Source organism: Equus asinus, chromosome 22 (assembly GCF_041296235.1).
Source record: "Equus asinus isolate D_3611 breed Donkey chromosome 22, EquAss-T2T_v2, whole genome shotgun sequence".
Lineage (NCBI taxonomy): Eukaryota > Metazoa > Chordata > Mammalia > Perissodactyla > Equidae > Equus > Equus asinus.
The window spans coordinates 43,583,171-43,603,821 of NC_091811.1; the positions used below are offsets into that span (position 1 = coordinate 43,583,171).

The 20,651-nt window shown below is 33.8% G+C and overlaps 1 protein-coding gene across 3 annotated transcripts in view; it reads left to right on the top strand.

Moving 5' to 3' along the window:
* Positions 1-20,651, top strand: part of LRRK2 (leucine rich repeat kinase 2) — a 134,030-nt gene that overhangs the window by 50,993 nt on the left and 62,386 nt on the right. For all 3 annotated transcript variants that reach the window (XM_070493944.1, XM_014827725.3, XM_070493945.1), the window contains 9 exons: positions 356-614; positions 3,732-3,920; positions 9,266-9,384; positions 10,083-10,152; positions 10,654-10,871; positions 13,519-13,769; positions 14,063-14,211; positions 17,144-17,237; positions 19,353-19,539. In XM_070493944.1, coding sequence (XP_070350045.1) covers positions 356-614; positions 3,732-3,920; positions 9,266-9,384; positions 10,083-10,152; positions 10,654-10,871; positions 13,519-13,769; positions 14,063-14,211; positions 17,144-17,237; positions 19,353-19,539 — 1,536 coding nt within the window. The remainder of the gene's footprint in view (positions 1-355; positions 615-3,731; positions 3,921-9,265; positions 9,385-10,082; positions 10,153-10,653; positions 10,872-13,518; positions 13,770-14,062; positions 14,212-17,143; positions 17,238-19,352; positions 19,540-20,651) is intronic.

Below are 20,651 nucleotides of genomic sequence, written 5' to 3' on the forward strand. Positions count from 1 at the left end.
TCCTAGCTGTCTTCAAACGAGCAAACAGAAGCCCAGAAAGTGTAAGCCACATGTACTGCTGGTGGAGCCAGTTCTTCTGACTTCAAGTCTTTGAGCTTTTTCTCCATATCGTGTTGCCTCTTTCATGCTAACTGACTCTCATGTGGCAGATTGATTTATGCTAATCTGATATTTGTGGTGCTAAGCTTATTTTATTTTCCTCATCAATTTCAAGGATGGGTTTTGCCTTATTTTACTTTGTTTCAATCTAAATTGAAAAGTGTGGAGGAAAATCACACAAAGTTTGATTGACTACTCTCCCAAAAGGAAGAAATCTAGGTTTTTAATATGCTTACCTTCTTTTTGTTTTTAATAGGTATGTGAGAAAGCGAGCAGTCCCAAATTGGTGGAGCTGTTACTGAATAGTGGTTCCCGTGAACAAGATGTACGGAAAGCGCTGACAATAAGCATTGGGAAAGGCGACAGCCAAATCATCAGTTTACTCTTAAGGAGGCTTGCCCTGGATCTGGCCAATAATAGCATTTGCCTTGGAGGATTTTGTATGGGAAAAATTGAACCATCTTGGCTTGGTCCTTTATTTCCAGATAAGACATCTAATTTAAGAAAAGAAATGAGTAAGTATGAACAGGAAGCTTTTGGTACAAGTCTTATTTTTAGTAGTATTTTTTTTAAGTCACTAATCTTTTAGTTATGTTTCATTCCAGTTTGGTGCAATTTAAGGCAAAAATATTGCCAATGTTTGGATATCTTTTTATTTTTTTGGTCATGAAATGCTTGAAAATGATATTATATTTAAATTCTTTATGACCCAGCAAAGACATATTTTATGAAGATAGAGCAAAACAGTGGAAGCCTTCTGAGGGGTTACTTTTCTTTTAATAAATTTTATTTTTATTATAAAAGTAACCCATGCTCATTTTAAAAATAATAAAGCACAAAAAATCATAAGGAAGAAAATAACAATGACTTATTTTCTCTCTTATAGGTAATCAATGTAAATTTTTTCCTAGACTTTTTATGTGCTTACATATACATATGCATTAAAATGTACATGCGGGAACAAATGCTCATATATACTTTGCATTTTCAAGTTAATGTACTTTGTCAATTAAGGATGTATTTTCTTTATGTTTTCAAACATATATATTTTGTATATAGTAAGTCTATTGATGACAAGTTGGCATCATCCTCTGTGAACGTTTTGGTCTTTTTGTCTGTCTCAGTTATTCCCAGTAAATGTGTTTGAAAGCTTGAGCTCCCAGCCTTCCCTCTGCTAACTTACTCCCATGCCTGCCTCCTTGCCCACAGTGATATACTCTATGACTCTTCACCTTAAGGACTCTCTTGTTAATAATGGATTTGCTTTTCTGTTGTTTTTCTGATGCACATAAATGGCAAAACTCCATTTTTGGTCAGTCCAACAGTCTACTTTTTCCTCACTTTCACCGAGATAGCCAAATGCTGCTAGAGAAAAGTATCTATCCATGTATATTGGTGCCTTTACAAATTCAAGGTCTCCAGCCTTCCAGTGGGCCCTAGAAGATCCAGTCAGGTTGAATTTCCCTGTTTCTTAAAAGGTTCACATCCTCTTACTTTCAGGTTTTTCCTAGTGTTACTCTCTCTACCTAACACCCTTACCTTCTCTCTTCACCTGACTGTCTCTTTGTTCTTCCTGCCTCAGCACCATATCACTTTTTACAAGAAAATTGATGTCACCCCCTACCCCAGTGATTGCAAAGCATTCCACTGCATGAATGTACTATGATTGATTTGAATAGTTTCTTTTGGGGAATACTTATGATTTTTTTCCTAATTTTTTGCTATTATAAACAATATTTTAATGTGCATCCTTGTACATAATCTTCTATGCACATTTAAGAATGCCTGGATCATGGATTCCTGTGGGTATATTTATAAGAAAACATTTGTGCTCACATGAATTCTGGGTGGAAGGTCCTCCTACAGGCTTCTGCAGCACCTTATTTCTTACCTGTACAAACGCTTATCACATTATATAATTGTATTTTTTCCTTTTATAATCTACCTTTTGGTAGCTTGTATGCATCATAAAGGCAATGCCAGTTTTTTCCCATTGTTGTAACCTTAGCATATATACTAGTTTTTTGCTCATTAAATATTTATGGTATTGGTAAAAATAAAAATTTGGTGATAAATCATGTTGATAAGCATATGTGGAGACAGGTACATCACACATTATTGATATGAATTTAAATTATCTAATTTGTCAATTTGGCAATATCCATCAATATTTTAAATGTACATTCATGCTTTTTTGACCCAGAAATGGGAATCCATGATCCAGGCATTCTTAATGTGCACAAAAGATTTTGTACAAGGATACACATTAAAATATTGTTTATAATGGCAAAAAATTATGGAAAAAATCCCAAGTATTTCCCCAAAGAAACTGTTCAAATCAATCATGGTGCATTCCTGCAGTGGAATGCTTTGCAATCTTTGCTGGGGCGGGGGTGGGGGGAAATCTAGCAAATCCAAATATCTGGATATAGAATGCATTATTAAGTGAAAAAAAGAAAGCACAGAAGAGAGTTTTTAGTATACTAATATTGGTGAAAACACAATTGGGATATGGTAGTCATACATGCTTGAATATGAAAAGACTATATCAGGAAAAAACTCCAGAAATGGGTTTCCTGGTTGCCTCTGGGGACTTTGGAAACTAATGAAACATGGTTAGATCCCATGTTTTATCACTTCAACCAGTCTCATGCAGCAACCTGCTTACTTTGTTCTTTGATTTCTGTTAGAGAGGAATTGTGGGCCCATTGGAGAGGAATGAAGGGAGATTTACCATTCACTGTATTCCCTTTGTTCTGTATGAAGGTTTTTTTTTTTTTTTTTTACCATTGACAAGTCTTACCTAATTTAAAAGGCATAATAATGCCATTGATTGATGGAAGAGCATAGCCATAATTTTATTGGCATCTGCTCTGAGTAGAGAGCATTTTGGATTCATAGCTTTAAAACAGCTTTAAAAAAGCTTTAAAGCTTTTTCAGGTACTACTTGACTGAATTGCATATACGTATTATCATGTGAGCTATAAGAGTAATATTTGGAAGAATTTTCCAGGTTATGTGTAGGACAAAGAGGACTCTGCCAACTTATTTCTTCATAATAGAGCATACTATGAAATATAATAAAATAGCTAGAAGAATGTTAACTTTGAAATTCTATCGTTTCCCAATAGAATGAATCATGTAGCAAATAGTTTATAAAAATAAGAATATCATTTATTGAGCATCCTCTATTTTCTAAGTATCGTGCTAAACATTTTATCTGCAGCATTTCCTTTAATCTTTTCCATAACCCTAGGCTGTGTGTATTGTTGTGTTCTCTTTCCAAGTGAGGACACTGACACTCAAAGACCTTGTATAACTTGCAAGTGGTGTTACTAGGATTTGAGCACAGGCCTGTCTGGCTTCAAAGCCCAGCCACTTTCCTGGGTCAAGTTAATTTCATAAAGATTCAATTTTGATGCCAAAGCTTTGTATGAATTTTTGTGATTTTTAAAAAAGTTTAAATTCACCACCTGCTACTTATGCACTATCACAATTGTAAAGTGACTTTGGAAGTATGAATAAAAAATTCTCTAGAAATACGAAAATATATAAGGAACTTTGGTATGATATGTGTTTATGTTTGTGTGATTGTTAATGTCTAAGTTGCTGGTGTATCTTTTTATTTTTAGATATAGGATCCACCCTGGCAAGAATGGTGCTCAGATATCAGATGAAAAGTGCTGCCGAGGAAGGAGCAGCCTCAGGCAGCGAGGGCAATATTTCTGAAGAAGTACTTGATAAATTTGATGAATGGACCTTCATTCCTGACACTTTTGTGGACAGTGTGTTTGGTCAAAGTGATGACCTGGATAGTGAAGGTATTTATTATAAAAAACTAGTTCCTTTTGTGTTTTAAAACTCTTAACATACTGGTATTTAACAATAGGAATTGGGACAAAAACCTGATTTAATTCATGTGAAAAAACTTGAGGAGCAATGTGTTCAATATTGGAAATAGTTAATGTTTACTAATTCCAGTTAAGGCAATGACTGTCCAGAAAATACATCTCTGCACTACTAAATGTTATAGTACTGCCTATAATTGGTGAATGGGGACTGGTGCAGTGGAAACGCTCTGACTCACATTGGAATTGGATTCCATGTTCCGTCATTGACTAGATCCTTTTGTGGCTTGTGTCAGCCCCTTAGCCTTATTAAAGGTAATGTTGCCACCCTTGCAGGATTATTTCTAGGAATTAGAGAAAATGTATGTAAGGGATCTGGGAGAGTACTTGGCAAATAGGACTTGTTTAATAAAAAATATTTTCACTTTATTAATATTAAAAATAATATTAATATTTTAATAACTCATTTGAGGTAACTTTAAAAAATTGACATGGCAAGATGTATAATGACGGTGACTAGGGCTGGCATATTTCACACAATGCAGTCTAGTGAAAATGGGATGAGGTGCTTTTTTATTAATGTAGTGTGATTGAAAACATTGGGTGATAGAATAAAGGTGTTTGAGGAGGCAAAAAGCAAGAGTTATTCCAGAATCTCATGTCTCAAGTCCAAGTATTTTTTAAAACCAACTTTAATGAGATATAGTTAACATAAAATAAAATACACTAATCTTAAGTATGTATTTTCATGGAATTTTTGAAAAATTTATATATTCATGTATTCATCACCACTATCAAGTTATGCAACATTTCTATCATCCAAAAAAGGTCCTTTATGCCTCTTCACAGAGAAGGCCTTCCCTCCCCAACTTTGGCCCCTAGCAACCACTGATCTGCTCTTTTCACTGTAGATTTAGTATTTTCTCAAGTTTCATGCAAATAGAATCACACTGTGTTTCCTGTGTGTGAATAAAGTCTGGCTGTTTTCCAAAGTGGTTGCACCATGTTGTACTCCCACCAGCAATATATGAGAATTCTAGTTGTTCTACATTCTCATCATTCTACAGCACTTGGTGTAATCAGAAAATTCAATTTTAGCCGATCTAGGGGAGGTGTAGTCCTAGCTTATTTGGGTTTAGTTTTCATTTCCCTGATGACCATTGATATTGAGAATCTTTTCATGTTCTTATTGGCCATTCATATATTTTCTTTGCAAAGTATCTGTTCAAATCTGCTAACTTTTAATTGAGTTGTTGTCTTATTATTGTATTATAAGAGTTCTTTCTTTATTCTAGATAGAAGTCCTTTGACAGATAGATGAATTGCAAATATTTTCTTGCCATCATAACTTGTTTTTTCATTTTGTTACTTATTGTTCAAAGAGCAGAGGTTTTAAATTTTGATAAAGTGCAGTTTTTCAGTTCTTTCTTTCATGGTTTGTGCTTTTTCTATCCCATTTAAGAAATCTTTTCCTATCCCAAATTTGTGAATATTTCCCCCTGTGTTTCCTCACAGAAGTGTTAAAATCTTAGCTTTTACATTTAGCTCTGTAATGCATTTTAAGTTAATTTTTGTGTATGGTGTCAGTGAAAGATTAACATTTATTTTTTCCACATAGATATCCAGTTGTTTTAATATCACTTGTTGAAAATACTGTATTTCCTGATTGAATTAATGGCATGTTTGTGCAAATTATTTGACCATTTAGGTGTGATTCTATTTCTGCATTCTTTAATCTGTGCCATTGATTTATATCTTTATCCTTGTGCCAATGCGGTACTGTCTTGATTACTGTAGTTTAATAGTGGGTCTTGAAGTCACATAGTGTAAATCTTCTGGTGGTGTGCTTTTCCAAAATTTTTCTCATTATTCTAGATTCTTTGCATTTCTGTATACATTTTGAATCAACTAATTTTATGCTGGGATATTTTTTAGAATTAAATCTATAAATATATATTTAATGTAGAATTAATAAATAAATAATATATTACTATTCTATAATATAGGATTAATAATTTATTTCAATTAAATCTATAAATACATTTGGGAGAATTGATGTCTTCATAACTTAAGTCTTCTGACATATAAATGTGATATATATTTCCATTTATTTTTCATTTAAAGTTTCTCTCACCAGTGTTTTGTACTGCATCTTTTTTGATGCTATTATAAATAGTATTGTATTTGAATTCCCATTTCCAATAGTTTACTGCTAGTATATAGAAATACGGTTGATTTTTTTGTATCTGAATATTGTATCCTGTGGATTTGCAAAACTCATGAGTTCTAACAACTTTTTGTTGACTCCATAGAATTTTCTTTGTGCACAGTAAAGCCATTTGCTAATAAGGACAGATTTACTTCTTTATTTCTGATTTGTGCATCTTTCTTTTTCTTGTCTTATTGCACTGGCTAGGACCTCCAGTACTATGTTGAATAGAAATGTTAAGAGTAGGCCTTGTTCTCTGGTTTCCAAACCAGAGGGGTAAAGCATTCAGTCTCTCACCGTTAGGTATGATGCTATCTGAAGTTATTTTCATAGATACCCTTCATCAGGTTGAGGAATACTTTTTATCACTAGTGGATGCTGGAAAATTCTTTTCTGCATCTGTTGAAATGAGCATATTTTCCCCCTTTATTCTGTTAATATACTCACATTGATTGATTTTCAAATGTTAAACCGACCTTTCATTTCTGGGGTAAATCTCACTTGATTATGGTGTATTATCCTTTTTATGTATTATTGGATTTGATTTTCTAAAATTTTTAAAAGGATTTTGCATCCGTGATGGATGTTGGTCTGTAGTTTTATGTTTCCTTGTCATTATGAGAGTAATGCTAGCCTCTTGAAATGAGTTGGGAAATGTTCCCAACTCCACTATTTTCCAAAAGAGTTTGTGTGTAGGAGAGGTTTTATTTCCTTCTTAAATGTTTGATAGAATTCACCAGTAAAGCCATGTAGGTTTGGAATTTTTTTGTGGGGGGAGATTTTTAATTATAAATTTAGTAACTTTAATAGATTTATGGTTACTTTGATTTTCTATTACTTCTTGCTTCAGTTTTTGTAATTTATGACTTTCAAGGAATTTTCCCATTTCACATAAGTTGCCAAATTTATTTGTTTAATGTTTATAGTAATTCTCTTATTGTCTTGTTAATGTTATTAAGGTCTGTAGTGATAACTGATTTTTAATTCTTGACATTGGTAGTTTTTGTCTTTCCTTTTTTTTTCCTCTTCAGTCTGGATCAAGGTTTATCAAGTTTATTGATGTTTTCAAAGAACCAGATTTTTGTTTCATTAATTTTTCTTTATTGTTTTTTCGCTTTCTTTTTCAATGATTTTTGCTCAAACTTTTATTTCCTTTATTTTACTTATTTTGATTTTATTTGGCTCTTCTTTTTATAGATTCTTAATGTGGAAGCTTAGAACACCTATTGTTAGACCTTTCTTATTTTATAATAGAAACATTTAAGACCATACAGATCCTCTGAGCACCACTTTAGCTGCATCCTACAATTTTTCTATATTCCGTTTCTGTTCAGTTTTGATAATTTTCTGATTTGCTTTATGATTTTTTTCTGACTCATGTGTTATTTAGAACAGCATTGTTTATTTTCCAAATATTTGGAGATTTTCCCAGATAACTTAATCTTATTGGTTTCAGATTTAACTTTGTTTTGCTCAGAGAACCCACTCTGATGATTTCTAACCTTTTAAATTTACTGAGACGTGCTTTGCAAACTACAATATGGTTTACCTTGTGAATGTCCTATGTGCAATTTAAAAGAACATTTATTTGGCTGTTGGGTCAAGTCAATTAGGTCAAATTGTTTGTTAGTGTTTTTCTGTATCTTTACTGAGTTTTCTTTCTACTCATATTTGGGAAAGAAATGTTGAAATTGTAATTGTGGATTTGTTAATTCTCCTTTCAATTCCATCAGTTTAAGCTTTGTGTATTTTGAAGCTCTGTTACTGGGTGCACAAACTTTAAGGATTGTAATTGGGTTTTTTTTTTTTTTTGGTGACTTAACCCCCTTATATTGCTCGAAGTTTGCATTTAGTATCATTTCTTTCTTCCTGAAGAACTATCTTTGACATTTCCTGTAGTGCAGGTCTATGGGAAACCTCTGTACAGATTACTAGAGCTCTTTCCATGACTCTGCCCCAGAACTCCCAGCTAAATTCGTTTTCACGAATATTGATCTCCAGCTCGTCATCTCAGGAAAGCCCTTGGGCTTTGTTTAAATTTCTTCTCCCGATGCCTGTGGCCCTTAAATTGCCTCCAGGCAGAAAGCCAAGGTGATCATAAGGCTCACATAATTTGTTTCTTTTCATTCAGAGATTACACAATCCTGGCAACTGTCTGTTGCCCAATGTCTGAAACCAGTTCTTTAAAATATTTTGTCCAGTTTTCTTGCCTGTAGAGGGAGGTTAAGTTCGGTGCTTGTTATTCCATCATGGCTAAAAGAATTCTCTCAAAGTGTTTTTAAGTAAAGGAAGACATTAGAAATGCTAACATAAAAATAGTTGATTTGTGGGTATGTAGATTTTGTAATTTGTTTTGACACTTAAAATTAATTCTTTATGCTTCTAAGATAAAAAGTGGTGGAATTTAAAATCTCATAATTTTTCAACAATGCCTCTACATTATTTATCCTTAATAATATGATTTATTTATTGATCTTTATATTCTTGGTAACCCATAATTTTCAAATTAGTTCTCATCTCTTCTCTCTCAAAACAATATTGCCAACTAAACTCATTGTGTTTATTTTAATGTCATTCCATAAATGAAATCATAAAATATTAAAATCAAATAGAGATTGCTGAATGTTAAATAATTTAAAGTGTGATTCCAATATTTAAAACAAGATTTGAAAATTTTCTAAGAAAAATTCAAAGAAACAGAAAAGAGGAACTTTGATCAGATTTGTGTATGAACTTTCTCTGCTTCCTGTACATGTATGTATTTGTTATAACAAGTGTAGCTATTTTTTTACTTGGCTCTTTCCTACTGTACTATGAGCTCATATGAGGCATGGATTATTTTTCCTGCTTATCTTTATCTGGCACTTACTCAATGTCCAGTCTGTGACAGCCATTCAGTAAATATTTGTGGAAGGAGAGAAATATGGTTGAATTTGGAAAATGAAAAGGCAACATGTTTGTCATTTCTATTTTAAAGATATTACAATGGGAATTGGACAATTTCCATTAATGAAAATGTGTTTAATCTTTCATGATTAAACTATGATTCTAGCCTTTTATGATTGAGTCAGTGTTTTTTACTTGCCTTTATTGTATCATTTAAAAACAGGAAGTGAAGGGTCTTTTCTTGTGAAAAAGAAATCAAATTCAATTAATGTAGGAGAACTTTACCGAGATCCTGCCTTGCAGCGTTACTCTCCAAATTTGCAGAGGCATTCCAATTCATTGGTAAGTTAAGTTGTGATTATGTTGTGTGTTTTGTTACTGATATTCTCTGGATAACTAAAATTATGTGCCAAAGCTAAGTGCTGTTGGTGCAGAAATTTGCTAATTCTCTTTTGTATGGAAACATCATATACAGAATATATTCATATATATAAAATTATGTACATATAACTTTAAATTTGCATTTGTAGACTTTTTTTTTTGAGGAAGATTAGCCATGAACTTACATCCGCCGCCAATCCTCCTCTTTTTGCTGAGGAAGATTGGCCCTGAGCTAACATTCGTGCCCATCTACCTCTAATTTATTTGTCGGCCGCCTGCCACAGCATTGCTTGATGAGCATTGTGTAGGTCAGCGCCTGGGGTCCTAACTGGCGAACGTGGGGCTGCTGAACCAGAACTCATGAACGTAACCACTATGCCACCAGGCTGGCTCCGCATTTGTAGACTTTTGAGGCATGTATGTAGATGTTTGGGGGCGTATATTACTAAGTACACTTCAAACTGGTTTTACCCTTTTTTCTTTGTAGAGCTCTATGTCTATGGAGCCCAGGCTAGGTCTGTGTCTTATGGTATGGCTTGGTCCCATGAATACTCTAGCTAGAAATCTTATAGTGATTCCTAAGGAATCCAGGTAAGAAGATGTTCTCTTTGCTCATAAAATGGCAGTGATTTTATTCTAAGTGTCTATTTGTTTAATAGGGACCCTTTTTTGATCATGAAGATTTACTGAAGCAAAAAAGAAAAAAATTGTCTTCAGATGATTCACTCAGTAAGTATTTGACGGAAATCATAAGTAAATAGACATTTTGAGCAGAATACAGTGCTTTGTTAAATTTCCTCTAATTATTGAAATTTTATTCGTGCCAATTTCATCTTACATAACCTTCAAATTATATTTATCTATTGAGTCCATAGACTGTAAAAGAATGAAATACAATTATAGATTTAAAAGTTTACCTTTTATGGTGTTATATAAGATATGTATCCTTTCTACTATTTTTCTGAAATGTAAATAATACCCTCACCACTGCCACTCTTCATCCCCTTCTCCAGGTCTATTATTTTTTAATGGTACTTATACCGCCTGATTAAATATTTATTATTTAGTGTCCATCTCTGCCACTGGGATGTAAGTTCCATAGTTTGGTTTTCTACTGAATCTCCAGTGCCTCGAAGATAGCCTGACACTAGTAGGTGATCAATAAACGTTTACCAAGTGAACTTAAATTACTTGCTTATATTTCCATTGTTTGTTTGTTTTTGACAAAAGGGTCATCAAAACTTCAATCCCATACGAGGCATTCAGACAGCATTTCTTCACTGGCTTCTGAGAGAGAATATATTACATCATTAGACCTTTCAGCAAATGAACTAAGAGATATTGATGCCCTAAGCCAGAAATGCTGTATAAGTGGTCATTTGGAGCATCTTGAAAAGCTGGAGCTTCACCAGAACACACTCGCGAACTTTCCACAACGACTATGTGAAGTAAATTTAATTTATCCTATAACTCTCAGGATATTTGAAGAGCTTTTTGCATTTGTATCTAACGTGCATGGCTAAATCTTTACAAAGAAGGTTCTACTTTTGTGTCATTGGACAATAAGTCCCCCCATTATTCTGGTTTTCACATGAGTATCTTAGTCTGTGTGGTGTTCAGAAACATCTTTGAAGGCGGGCAATGGAAGTGGAGGTCTGATTTAAAAGGAATTCTGGGTTCGGTCCTGATGATACATGGTAGTACATGGCGTTAAAGTCTGTCAAGGCTACATGTTGATTATGTCTTCAATTGTTTAACTCTAGTAAGACAACTTAAACTGTTTAAAATGCATTAGATGGACTAGAATTGGACCTGGTTTGGTGGTACTGGTTCTGGCTCAGCTACCAACTGTTTGACAATAAGAACGTGCTACTCTGACTGCTCTGAACTTTCATTTCTTAATTTTCAAAGTATGGAGGCTCAACTAAACTATCCCCAAGGCATTTATTGAGTGTTAAAATTACATGTCACTTAAAAATTGATTTTTTTGCTCAAAGTTCCTATTTTGTAAAAATTAAAGTATAAAATAGTCTGATGATAGAGTAGTCCTCTGAATCTTGACTTGGTTCATCATTTTTAAGTACTATGGATCAGAAATCAAAGAAGATATACTGACAGATTAAAATGATCTTCATACAAATGTTTAAATTGTTAAACTGAATTCTTGAACTGAATTTCAAACTTTGATAAAGGATTATCTCTGGCTTTTCTCTTTTCCTCAAAACTAGTTTTGTTGTAAATGCATTTTCTAACCTATAAAATTTACCTTAATTTTGAGACATTTTAAAAGCAATATTGCATGATTTTTAATTATATTTAAGTGGTGTCTTTCCTCTAAAGTTTGTATATCTGGAGAGGGAGAAGAAAGAAAGGTGATTCCTTGCCCCAGCCCCAGCCCCAGCGTCTAAAATGCGTCTTCTCTCTCTCCTCCTCCTCTTTGCCTGAGTAAATCCTCCAGGTCACAAGGAACTCAGTTTAAATGTCACATTGGTACCCTCTGCTTCCCTTCTTCTCCCCTTCTTCTCTCCAGACTAGGTTGCTGCCCACCTGGTTTACCTTTCCATGGCACCTGATGTTTTTTCCCCAGTACTCATTCACTTATAAATCTTGGTCTAAGGCATATTGTCCTCACTAAATTGCAGACTCCTTGAGAACAGGGACTGTTTCAGGGTTGTTCATGTCTATCCCCAGTGCCTAGTAAGGTCTGACATATAGGAGAAGCTCAGTAGAAGACTACTGAGTTAATTTGGGAAGGAATTAATGACTGACACTGGGTAGACCATCAATAAATATTTGTTAAAGGGTAAGTAAAAGAAAACTAGAATTTAGCCTAGCTCAAACAAAGAGAACTGAAGAGAGCATGACAAGGTGAGATGTATCAGGGCATTCAGACTGGAGCAGCTCAGAACCCTCTCTCAAGGAAGTTTCAAATCGACACCACTAGATGGCACATGTTTTATAACTGCTCGTAACGGTCTCTCTCTACAAGAAAATTTCCTGATTAAACCTTGGTAGTAAATAATTTAAAAATCTTTCCTTCTGAATAATCTGGTAGGATCTGAAACAATCGTGGGAATTTTGAAACAACTTCTGGGACAAAGATCCATTAGTAAGCCTTTATAATCACTTCAAACTCTTTAGAATTCCTTGTGAAAATAAATATATTGATATATAAAGAGGAGCATAGAGAAATGACTATTTTTGATATTATAGCCCTTTAACAATAATCCATATCAAAGATTTAAAAATTGACATAATATGTAAATGGAAGGTTTGCTGTTATCATAGAAAATTAGAAATTGCTTAAATATAGAAAATAGAGATTTGAAACAAAAAGTTCCATAAAAAAATTTAGAAAAGTTCTAAAATGAAACATGTATTATATACAATGACTAATTTTATGGTTAAATTTTATTAATGTTAAAATATATGACAATTTCTAAAAGCCAGTATTTAAAAAAAATGTATTCCCAGGATTATGTTGTACAGCTTATTCATTAACCTGTTGGGTCAAATATTTGTTGAGACCTATTCTGCTTTCATTTCACTCTTTGCAGGAATAATTTACAAAAAAGTTGGATTAAACTCTTTTTTTTTTTTCTGGTGAGGAAGATTTGCCCTGAGCCAACATCCATTGCCAAAGCTTCCTCTTTTTTTGCTTGAGGAAGCTTAGCCCTGAGCTAACATCTGTGCCAGTCTTCCTCTATTGTGTGTATGGGGTGCCTCCACATCATGGCTGATGAGTGGAGTAGGTCCACACCTGGGATCCGAACCTGCAAACCCTGGGCCACTGAAGCAGATCACGTGGAACTTTAACCACTGAGCCACGGGGCCGGCCCCTGGATTAAACTCTTAATCTTATTTTTGTGAACCTGCTTTTGACAGTCCACCTGTTACATTTTCCCTGATTTGCCCATTTTATAGCAGAGATGGTTGATCCATCCAGTATACTGAAGTAGTCTTATGGATTGTGTTTTCAACTTTTTTGAAAATTCTTAATGGTTCTAGTTGCTAGAGGTATGGAAAGCAGAAATATTAGCTAAACTTAAGTTCCTCATATGGTTCATTTAGAATTTTAAAATATTGTCTTTCCAGACTCTGAAGTGTTTGACACATTTGGACTTGCACAGTAATAAATTCACATCATTTCCCTCTTACTTGTTGAAAATGAATTGTATCGCCAACCTTGACGTCTCTCGGAATGACATTGGACCCTTGGTAGTTTTGGATCCTGCAGTGAAGTGCCCGACCTTGAAACAGTTTAACCTGTCGTATAATCAGCTGTCTTCTCTTCCTGAGAACCTCAATGATGTGGTAGAGAAATTGGAACAGCTCATTTTAGAAGGGTAAGAAAGGCGTTCATTGAAGACAAAGGGTTGCCTTACATTAAAGTTTCATAAGGTTGACAAATATGCTGACATTACTTCTATAGTAATGAGTTTTAAACAATAATATGATAAAAGGCTGAGGCAATTAATATTACAGCTTCTATCTAGCAAGTTAAATTTTCACAACTAATTTAAAAATGAATAAATCTGCTTTGATGCTGTTCTTTGAAGGCAAATTGTTTTGATTTTTTTTTTCCCTCAAAGCTCATGAGTTTATGCAATTTAATCCTCATTGTGTCTCTTATGACTAGAAATAAAATATCAGGACTATGTTCCCCCTTGAGCCTGAAGGAACTGAAGATTTTAAACCTTAGTAAAAACCACATTTCATCCCTGTCAGAGGACTTTCTGGAGGCGTGTCCTAAAGTGGAGAGTTTCAGCGCCAGAATGAATTCTCTTGGTAAGTGTTCTGTGTGAGTTTCCTCCTTACCAATCCTTTTGTGTATTAAAGGATGTCATATATGGATATTTTAGGTGGGGACTTAGAGGTGATAGTTCCAATATTACACTGGAGTTTCAACACAGCAGGTTGTTGATAAAAAGAAATGAGCTGTCAAATCATGAAGATACGGAGGAAACTTAAATGAATCTTGCTATGTGAAAGGCAAAGCTATGGGGACAGTACAACAACCAGTGGTTGCCAGGAGTTTGGAGGCAACGAGAGATGGATGAATAGGTGGAGGAGAGGAAAGATGGAAGGTGGGGAAACTATTCTGTGTGATACTGTTATGTGGATGCATATTATTATACATTTGTCGAGACCCATGGAATGCACAACACAAAGAGTCAACTCTATTATAAACTTGGACTTTAGTTAATAATAATGTATTAATGTTGGTTCATCAGTTGTAACAAATATATCAAATATGCAAGTTGTTCCTAATAGGGGAAAAATGTATGTGTGAGGTAGTGGTGGTGGTGAGGGGAGGGGTGGATATATGGGAACTCTGTACTTTCTGCTCAATTTTTCTTTCTGTAAACCTAGAATGGCTCTAAAAATTAGTCTACTTTTTAAATATCAAAAAGTTTAGTATTAAAAATAATTTATTGGGTTATCATTGTCATAGGCTAAAATGACAATATCTTAGACTACAAAAGTCAGTCATTATACTTTGGTTCCTTTTAGTCTACTAGACTAACAATGCGTATGGTTGCCTGAGCTGGTTGAAGCAGGAATACTGAGGTTCCTACTGAAGTTTCTTTGGCAATTTTTTGGGATATAATTTCTATTATATTTTTTTAGAAATAAAATTAATCATCTAACAGTTTTCAAATTAGTAAGATTAATGTGTATTCATAGAGTTCTTGCTTTGTGAAGATATTACAATAACATGTGATATGATCATTTTTATTAAAGGTCATGAAATACCCTAGTTCTCTTAGCACATGAGATAACGGGGAATTATATTCATTTGGAGCCTGTCTGAAAATTTTAATATTAAAGGGAAAAATACTTTTACGGCAATAAACAGGAACGGGTCCTCATATTTTATCTTCCTTAGTGGTGGCTGCGTGCACCTTGCCGGCTGCGTGACTATTCTATGCCTAACTCAGTAATTTCTAATACTGTTTAATAGAAGAATGTAGTTTGACTACTTATTTTAAAATATTTTATTTTGTCAGAACTTTCAGAAACTGATAATGATGAAGGCATGTTAATTTGCATAGTATTTTCCTCCTTTCTCCCTTCCTCTCACCCTCGTCTAATATGGACCATGTTCTTATTGTGAGCTTGAAACTGGGGATGGAGTGATTCACTCACTAGTGAGCAAAGCAGACCCAGTCTCTGTCCTTAAGGAACACGTAATTAAGTTCAGAAGGCAGGCCTTAAATAGTGGTGGCATAAATAAATGTAATTGTATAGAGTGCTAAATGCTGTGAGGACAAGGTTCAGGATGCTCTGAGGGTACCTCAGGGGGATCTGATCCAGACTGTGAAGGCAAGGAAGCATCTCTGTGTCTGTGACATTTAAGTTGGGTCTGGAAAGAAGAACATCCAAAGGACCCTGAGGCTTGGTTGGGATCAGTATGTCATCTCAGCTGAATCTCACAAAAATCCTGTAGGGTAGGACAGGTATGATGGCTGCTTGACTAACTGAGGAAATTGAAGCACCCAGATTTTTGTGTAATATGTTCAGGAGCCTAGAATTAATTAATTAGTTGTTGTGAAAGTTTGAATAGACCTAAGGTCAAAAATCTGTTTGCTTTGCACTACACAACTTTAATAGTTTAGAAGTGGTCTTATATTTGGGAAGATGCCCTATGGAGGTGATAGCTGAATGGGACTGTTATTAAAAATAATCCCATGTGAAATGAAGTTTCAGTTCTTTGGTTTTATGAGTCTTTTCCACACAGAATCTGAACCTCAAGACTCTTAATTCTTAAGTGTAGAATCATTTCTACTAATCTATTTTGCCATTAATACTTTTTGGAAATAGATGAGGTATAGCGTGTACCTTTCTGCGTCTCAGGAAGACAGCTTTTAGCAGTGTTCAGGAACATTTTGACCCTTGAAGATTTTCTAGATAAGGCATAACCCACATTTTTAACCCTGAAGAAATAATTTCTCAAGCCACTTTCACAGAACCATAGATTTTTAGTTCTCTAAGGAATCTCAGAGTTATCTGGTCTAGCTGCTCTATTTTACAGACGAGAAAATAGGCTGTATGATTTGCTCAGTTTCCAAAATTGTGTTTTACAGAATTTTATTCCTTGGAGGTACTTCATACTGTATTTCTCTTTTGGAAATTAATAAAATCTACCAGAATATTGAGAGCTCTGAGATATTTCACTTTATTTTACCTATTGTTTCCTCAATCTCTTAAGATCATATGATCAAAAGATATTTTTAAGTAACATTCATTATTATTCTATAGAGCACTCTATGAGATGATATTCTAAAGAATTTTTATCTTTATATTATATTGTGGATTAGTATTCAAAAGTCTTTTGTGATAGTTCCGAGTAGTTTGAGTTAATCTATAATGTATATCACATAATATCACATATAATTTGAAATGAATATTCTAATAATTTTTACTTTGTATGGATGTTGGACAGATGAATTTATATTTAGACACTTGTTTAGGTTTCAGGTTAAAAGATTCTTATAAGTATAGTATATTTTTTTAATGTTTAGTGGTAGTATTAAGGATATTACTTTATTTTAAAAGTAGATTTTTTTAATTGTCAATGTGGGAATGGAAATTAAATTAAGCAACAGGTCATCGGTAGTTGTTCTTATTGTAGAAGCTAATGGAAATCTAGTTAAAATGATTAAAATTATTCAATTATCAATTATTAATCAATTATCTCCTTTCTATTTTCTTTTAGCTGCAATGTCTTTTTTGCCTTCTTCCATGACAAGCCTAAAATTATCTCAAAACAGATTTACATGTGTTCCAGAAGCAATTTTAAATCTTCCACAGTAAGTTTATTGTTTTAATTTTAAAACCACATGAGCTGGAGGAGAACTTTCAGAAACATGGTTTTGACTTAGGCATGCAAATGTAATTGATTTCTAAACCTTCTCAGCTTCATGTTTTTAAATCTATGAATGTTTGACTTGCACTAGACAAAAGACTCAAGTTATTACTTGGACTTTTAAACTTATCTATTAATTTACTGTGCTGTTGTGTAGAAACAATTTAAGATTATTTAGTTGTTGCATTATAGTCAAGTGAGATTGCACTGGCTATCATTTTAACTTTTAAAATTTTAGTTACTCTCAGAGCTTATGTTGCCAAGATACTATTAACTTTGAAATCGTACTTGTTATGTTTGAGTGACATGTTTAGTGAAGTTTAGGACAATTTTGTAGTTCCAGGTATTTGGGGATATTTTTGGTTAATTTCACTAAAAACGAAAGCTTCCTGTTAATCCAAATTCAGGCATTAATTAAATTTCAAATATTTTGTCATCTTAAATACTATTCTAATTGTGTTATATATTATAAACCAAATCCGTAAGTGCATATGTGCAAATATATACATACACAGGCAAATAATAGTTATAATCTTAGCTATAGAGGGTGGCAGACAGACACCTTAGGTAATAGTTCATTTAAATCTAGCTTTAGAATGTTCTGACAGTAACTGCTCAAAAGAAGATCATCCCTTTAATCTTCCTAATAATCCTATGAAATAGCTACTGTTATCATCTCTACTTTATAATGGGAACGTTAGTCCATTAGAGAGATGAAGTAACTTGCCCAAAGTCACAGTTCTCAAACACTGGTGGTTCAACTTCAGACTCTTCACCTCTCACATACAGGCATCTGTAGAATACAGGTGATCCTGTATTTTAAACATAATGTATTCCTGAAAATGAGTTTGTGTATTATATTTATAAAAGATGCTTAGGAGATACATGCCATAAAGAAGATTTTTTAGAGAACTAGAAATATTATACAGTCTCTAATTCTTGCACCTTTAGACACCATCTGCAGGCATACCTTTCCAGCATTTTATATGTACTTCTTTAAATTTATTCTTTGATTCATGAAAGAGTAGGAAATTGGCCAGCTTAAGTCTCACCAAGGCTAAGAGGCACTGCTTTTGAACCACCTGGCGATTCTCAGCTTTGTCTCGATTGCATTGTTTGTTAGACATACATGTCTTATCTCTAATGCAGTCAAATGAATTTTCTTGTTTTCACACATTTTTTATGAGATAACTAGGGCAGAATCTAGTATCATTTAAAAATAAGAGCAAAAATGTTGTGCAGATCTGAATCTTTGTCTAGCAGGCAGTACAGCTATTGAGCTTAGAATTAATTCATCATGCTTAAATATGCTGCCTGAAAGGGATCAGTAGATCGTTGTCAAAATCCAGTCAACCTTGTACATAGTCAAATATACCATGATCGTTGACTATCTTTATTCTTCCTACACACATACACTTTTTTGTGACCTGTTTTTCTGCTTCTTTCTGCAAACTTTGTGTATTGTGTTCCTGCATAAAAGCAATCAATTTGCATTGAGGGCCTACTGTATGCAAAGCATCATGTTCAGTGTTGTAATATTTATCACACTGAGACAAGATGGTAAGAGGGTGTGCCCACGCACAATATTAGTAAACTCCAGGACCCAACCTCTGAAGGATCCCCCCAGTTATGAGTGAAACTGAAAAGAGAAATGGGGGCTACATATTTGTAAATCTTGTATAGAAGGCAAGAACTGTAATGACCATTTTTGCCTTTGTTAATTGTGGTTTCTCAGGCACCATAAACATTTGCAAAACACTTGGTCTTTATCTCATTCTGAGAATGACATTTTTATGTTTCTGAAGTAGGAAAGTTAGGCCTCAATTTTGTTTTTAATGGTCCTTATTCATTTAAATGTCATTGCTAGTGAGACTTGCCTTTTTTTTTCTAGCCCATATAGATCTCTGTGTACACAAAAACACACATGCATACTTATATATAAGTATGTTAATTTAAACTTGGGTCTTATCATCACTCTGGTGAAAATTATTTGTGATGTTATTTCATACATTTTGGAAACACTCGGTTTTTATCTTGACCTTGTATTGTATTGTTTTAGCTTGCGGTCCTTAGATATGAGCAGCAATGAAATTCAGTATCTACCAAGTCCAGCACACTGGAAATCTTTGAACTTAAGGGAACTCTTGTTTAGTCATAATCAAATCAGCATCTTGGACTTGAGTGAAAAAGCATATGCGTGGTCTAGAGTAGAGAAACTACATCTTTCCCATAATAAACTGAAAGAGGTAAGAGGTCATCTTTGTTTAAAATTATTGCCAATTTGATAATATGCTTTTGTAATTTGGATAATCACAAATTTCATTTTAAAATCTATTTGATATTTTTTACTTTTTGAATAAGATCTACTCGTATCCTGAGGTAAATGGATATATTAACAGTGCTTAATTTCCTTAAAAAATCTCTTTTTGTGCTCTATTTTTGAATTATATGAATATAGATATTTAATTATAAATGTGTATAATGCTTTACGTGTGTCATTTTATCACTAAATCTCTGAACTGTTAACAGACTCTCAGATACCATACTTTTCTCTACTTGTCACCAGGCCTGTGTTTTTCAGCTGACTTTCTTTCCTACATTCTGAAATTTCTTTGTTTCTCTGCCATGCTACCCCTTACCCAAATGGGCCAGCCTCCTTTTCTTCACTCCATTGCCTCTGTCATAAATATGAAATTGATTATCTGTTCATCTCAGAAATATTTTTCTTTTGCCAAGTTCAAGCCCATTTCCCATTGAAAGCCAAAAAGAATTATGTATCTGAAACTGTGAGGTTCAGAATAACTGTGAATATTTTTTGGTACCTGATTTTTTTGCCAGCAAATTAATGTTTTCTGTTATGAAAGTAATGAATATTGCTTAAAAATTTGGAACAGTAAAAGAAAAAACTCCATTAGGATGCCACCTAAAATATAAACATTTAGTCGTATTTTAAGAACATTAAGTTGTATAGAGAGTTGTGATGACTAGATCTTTATAGTTTTACTGAAGAACATACTGTGAGGGAACAAACTGAAGCCATAGGTGATTGGATTTGAATAGCTATAAAGAACTTTACTTTCAAATTGTGAAGAGATGAAATATGTTCCCAACGGGAGATGGGTTTCTAAAGATTGTAAATGTGACAGATTTTTTTGGTAAGTCCTTTATACTTATGTTTTTAAACATTTATAATGAAAACTATGACAAGCCTTTGAAAAGTTCTAGAACTCTATTGAAAGGTTGTGCAAGTTGCTGATGGGATCTCTGAGGCTTTCTTGTTTCCCCTCAGTTTTGTTTCTTGGCAGCACACATTTCTTCCTTCCCACCAACAGGATTTGCTCTTTTTTATTTCATTAAG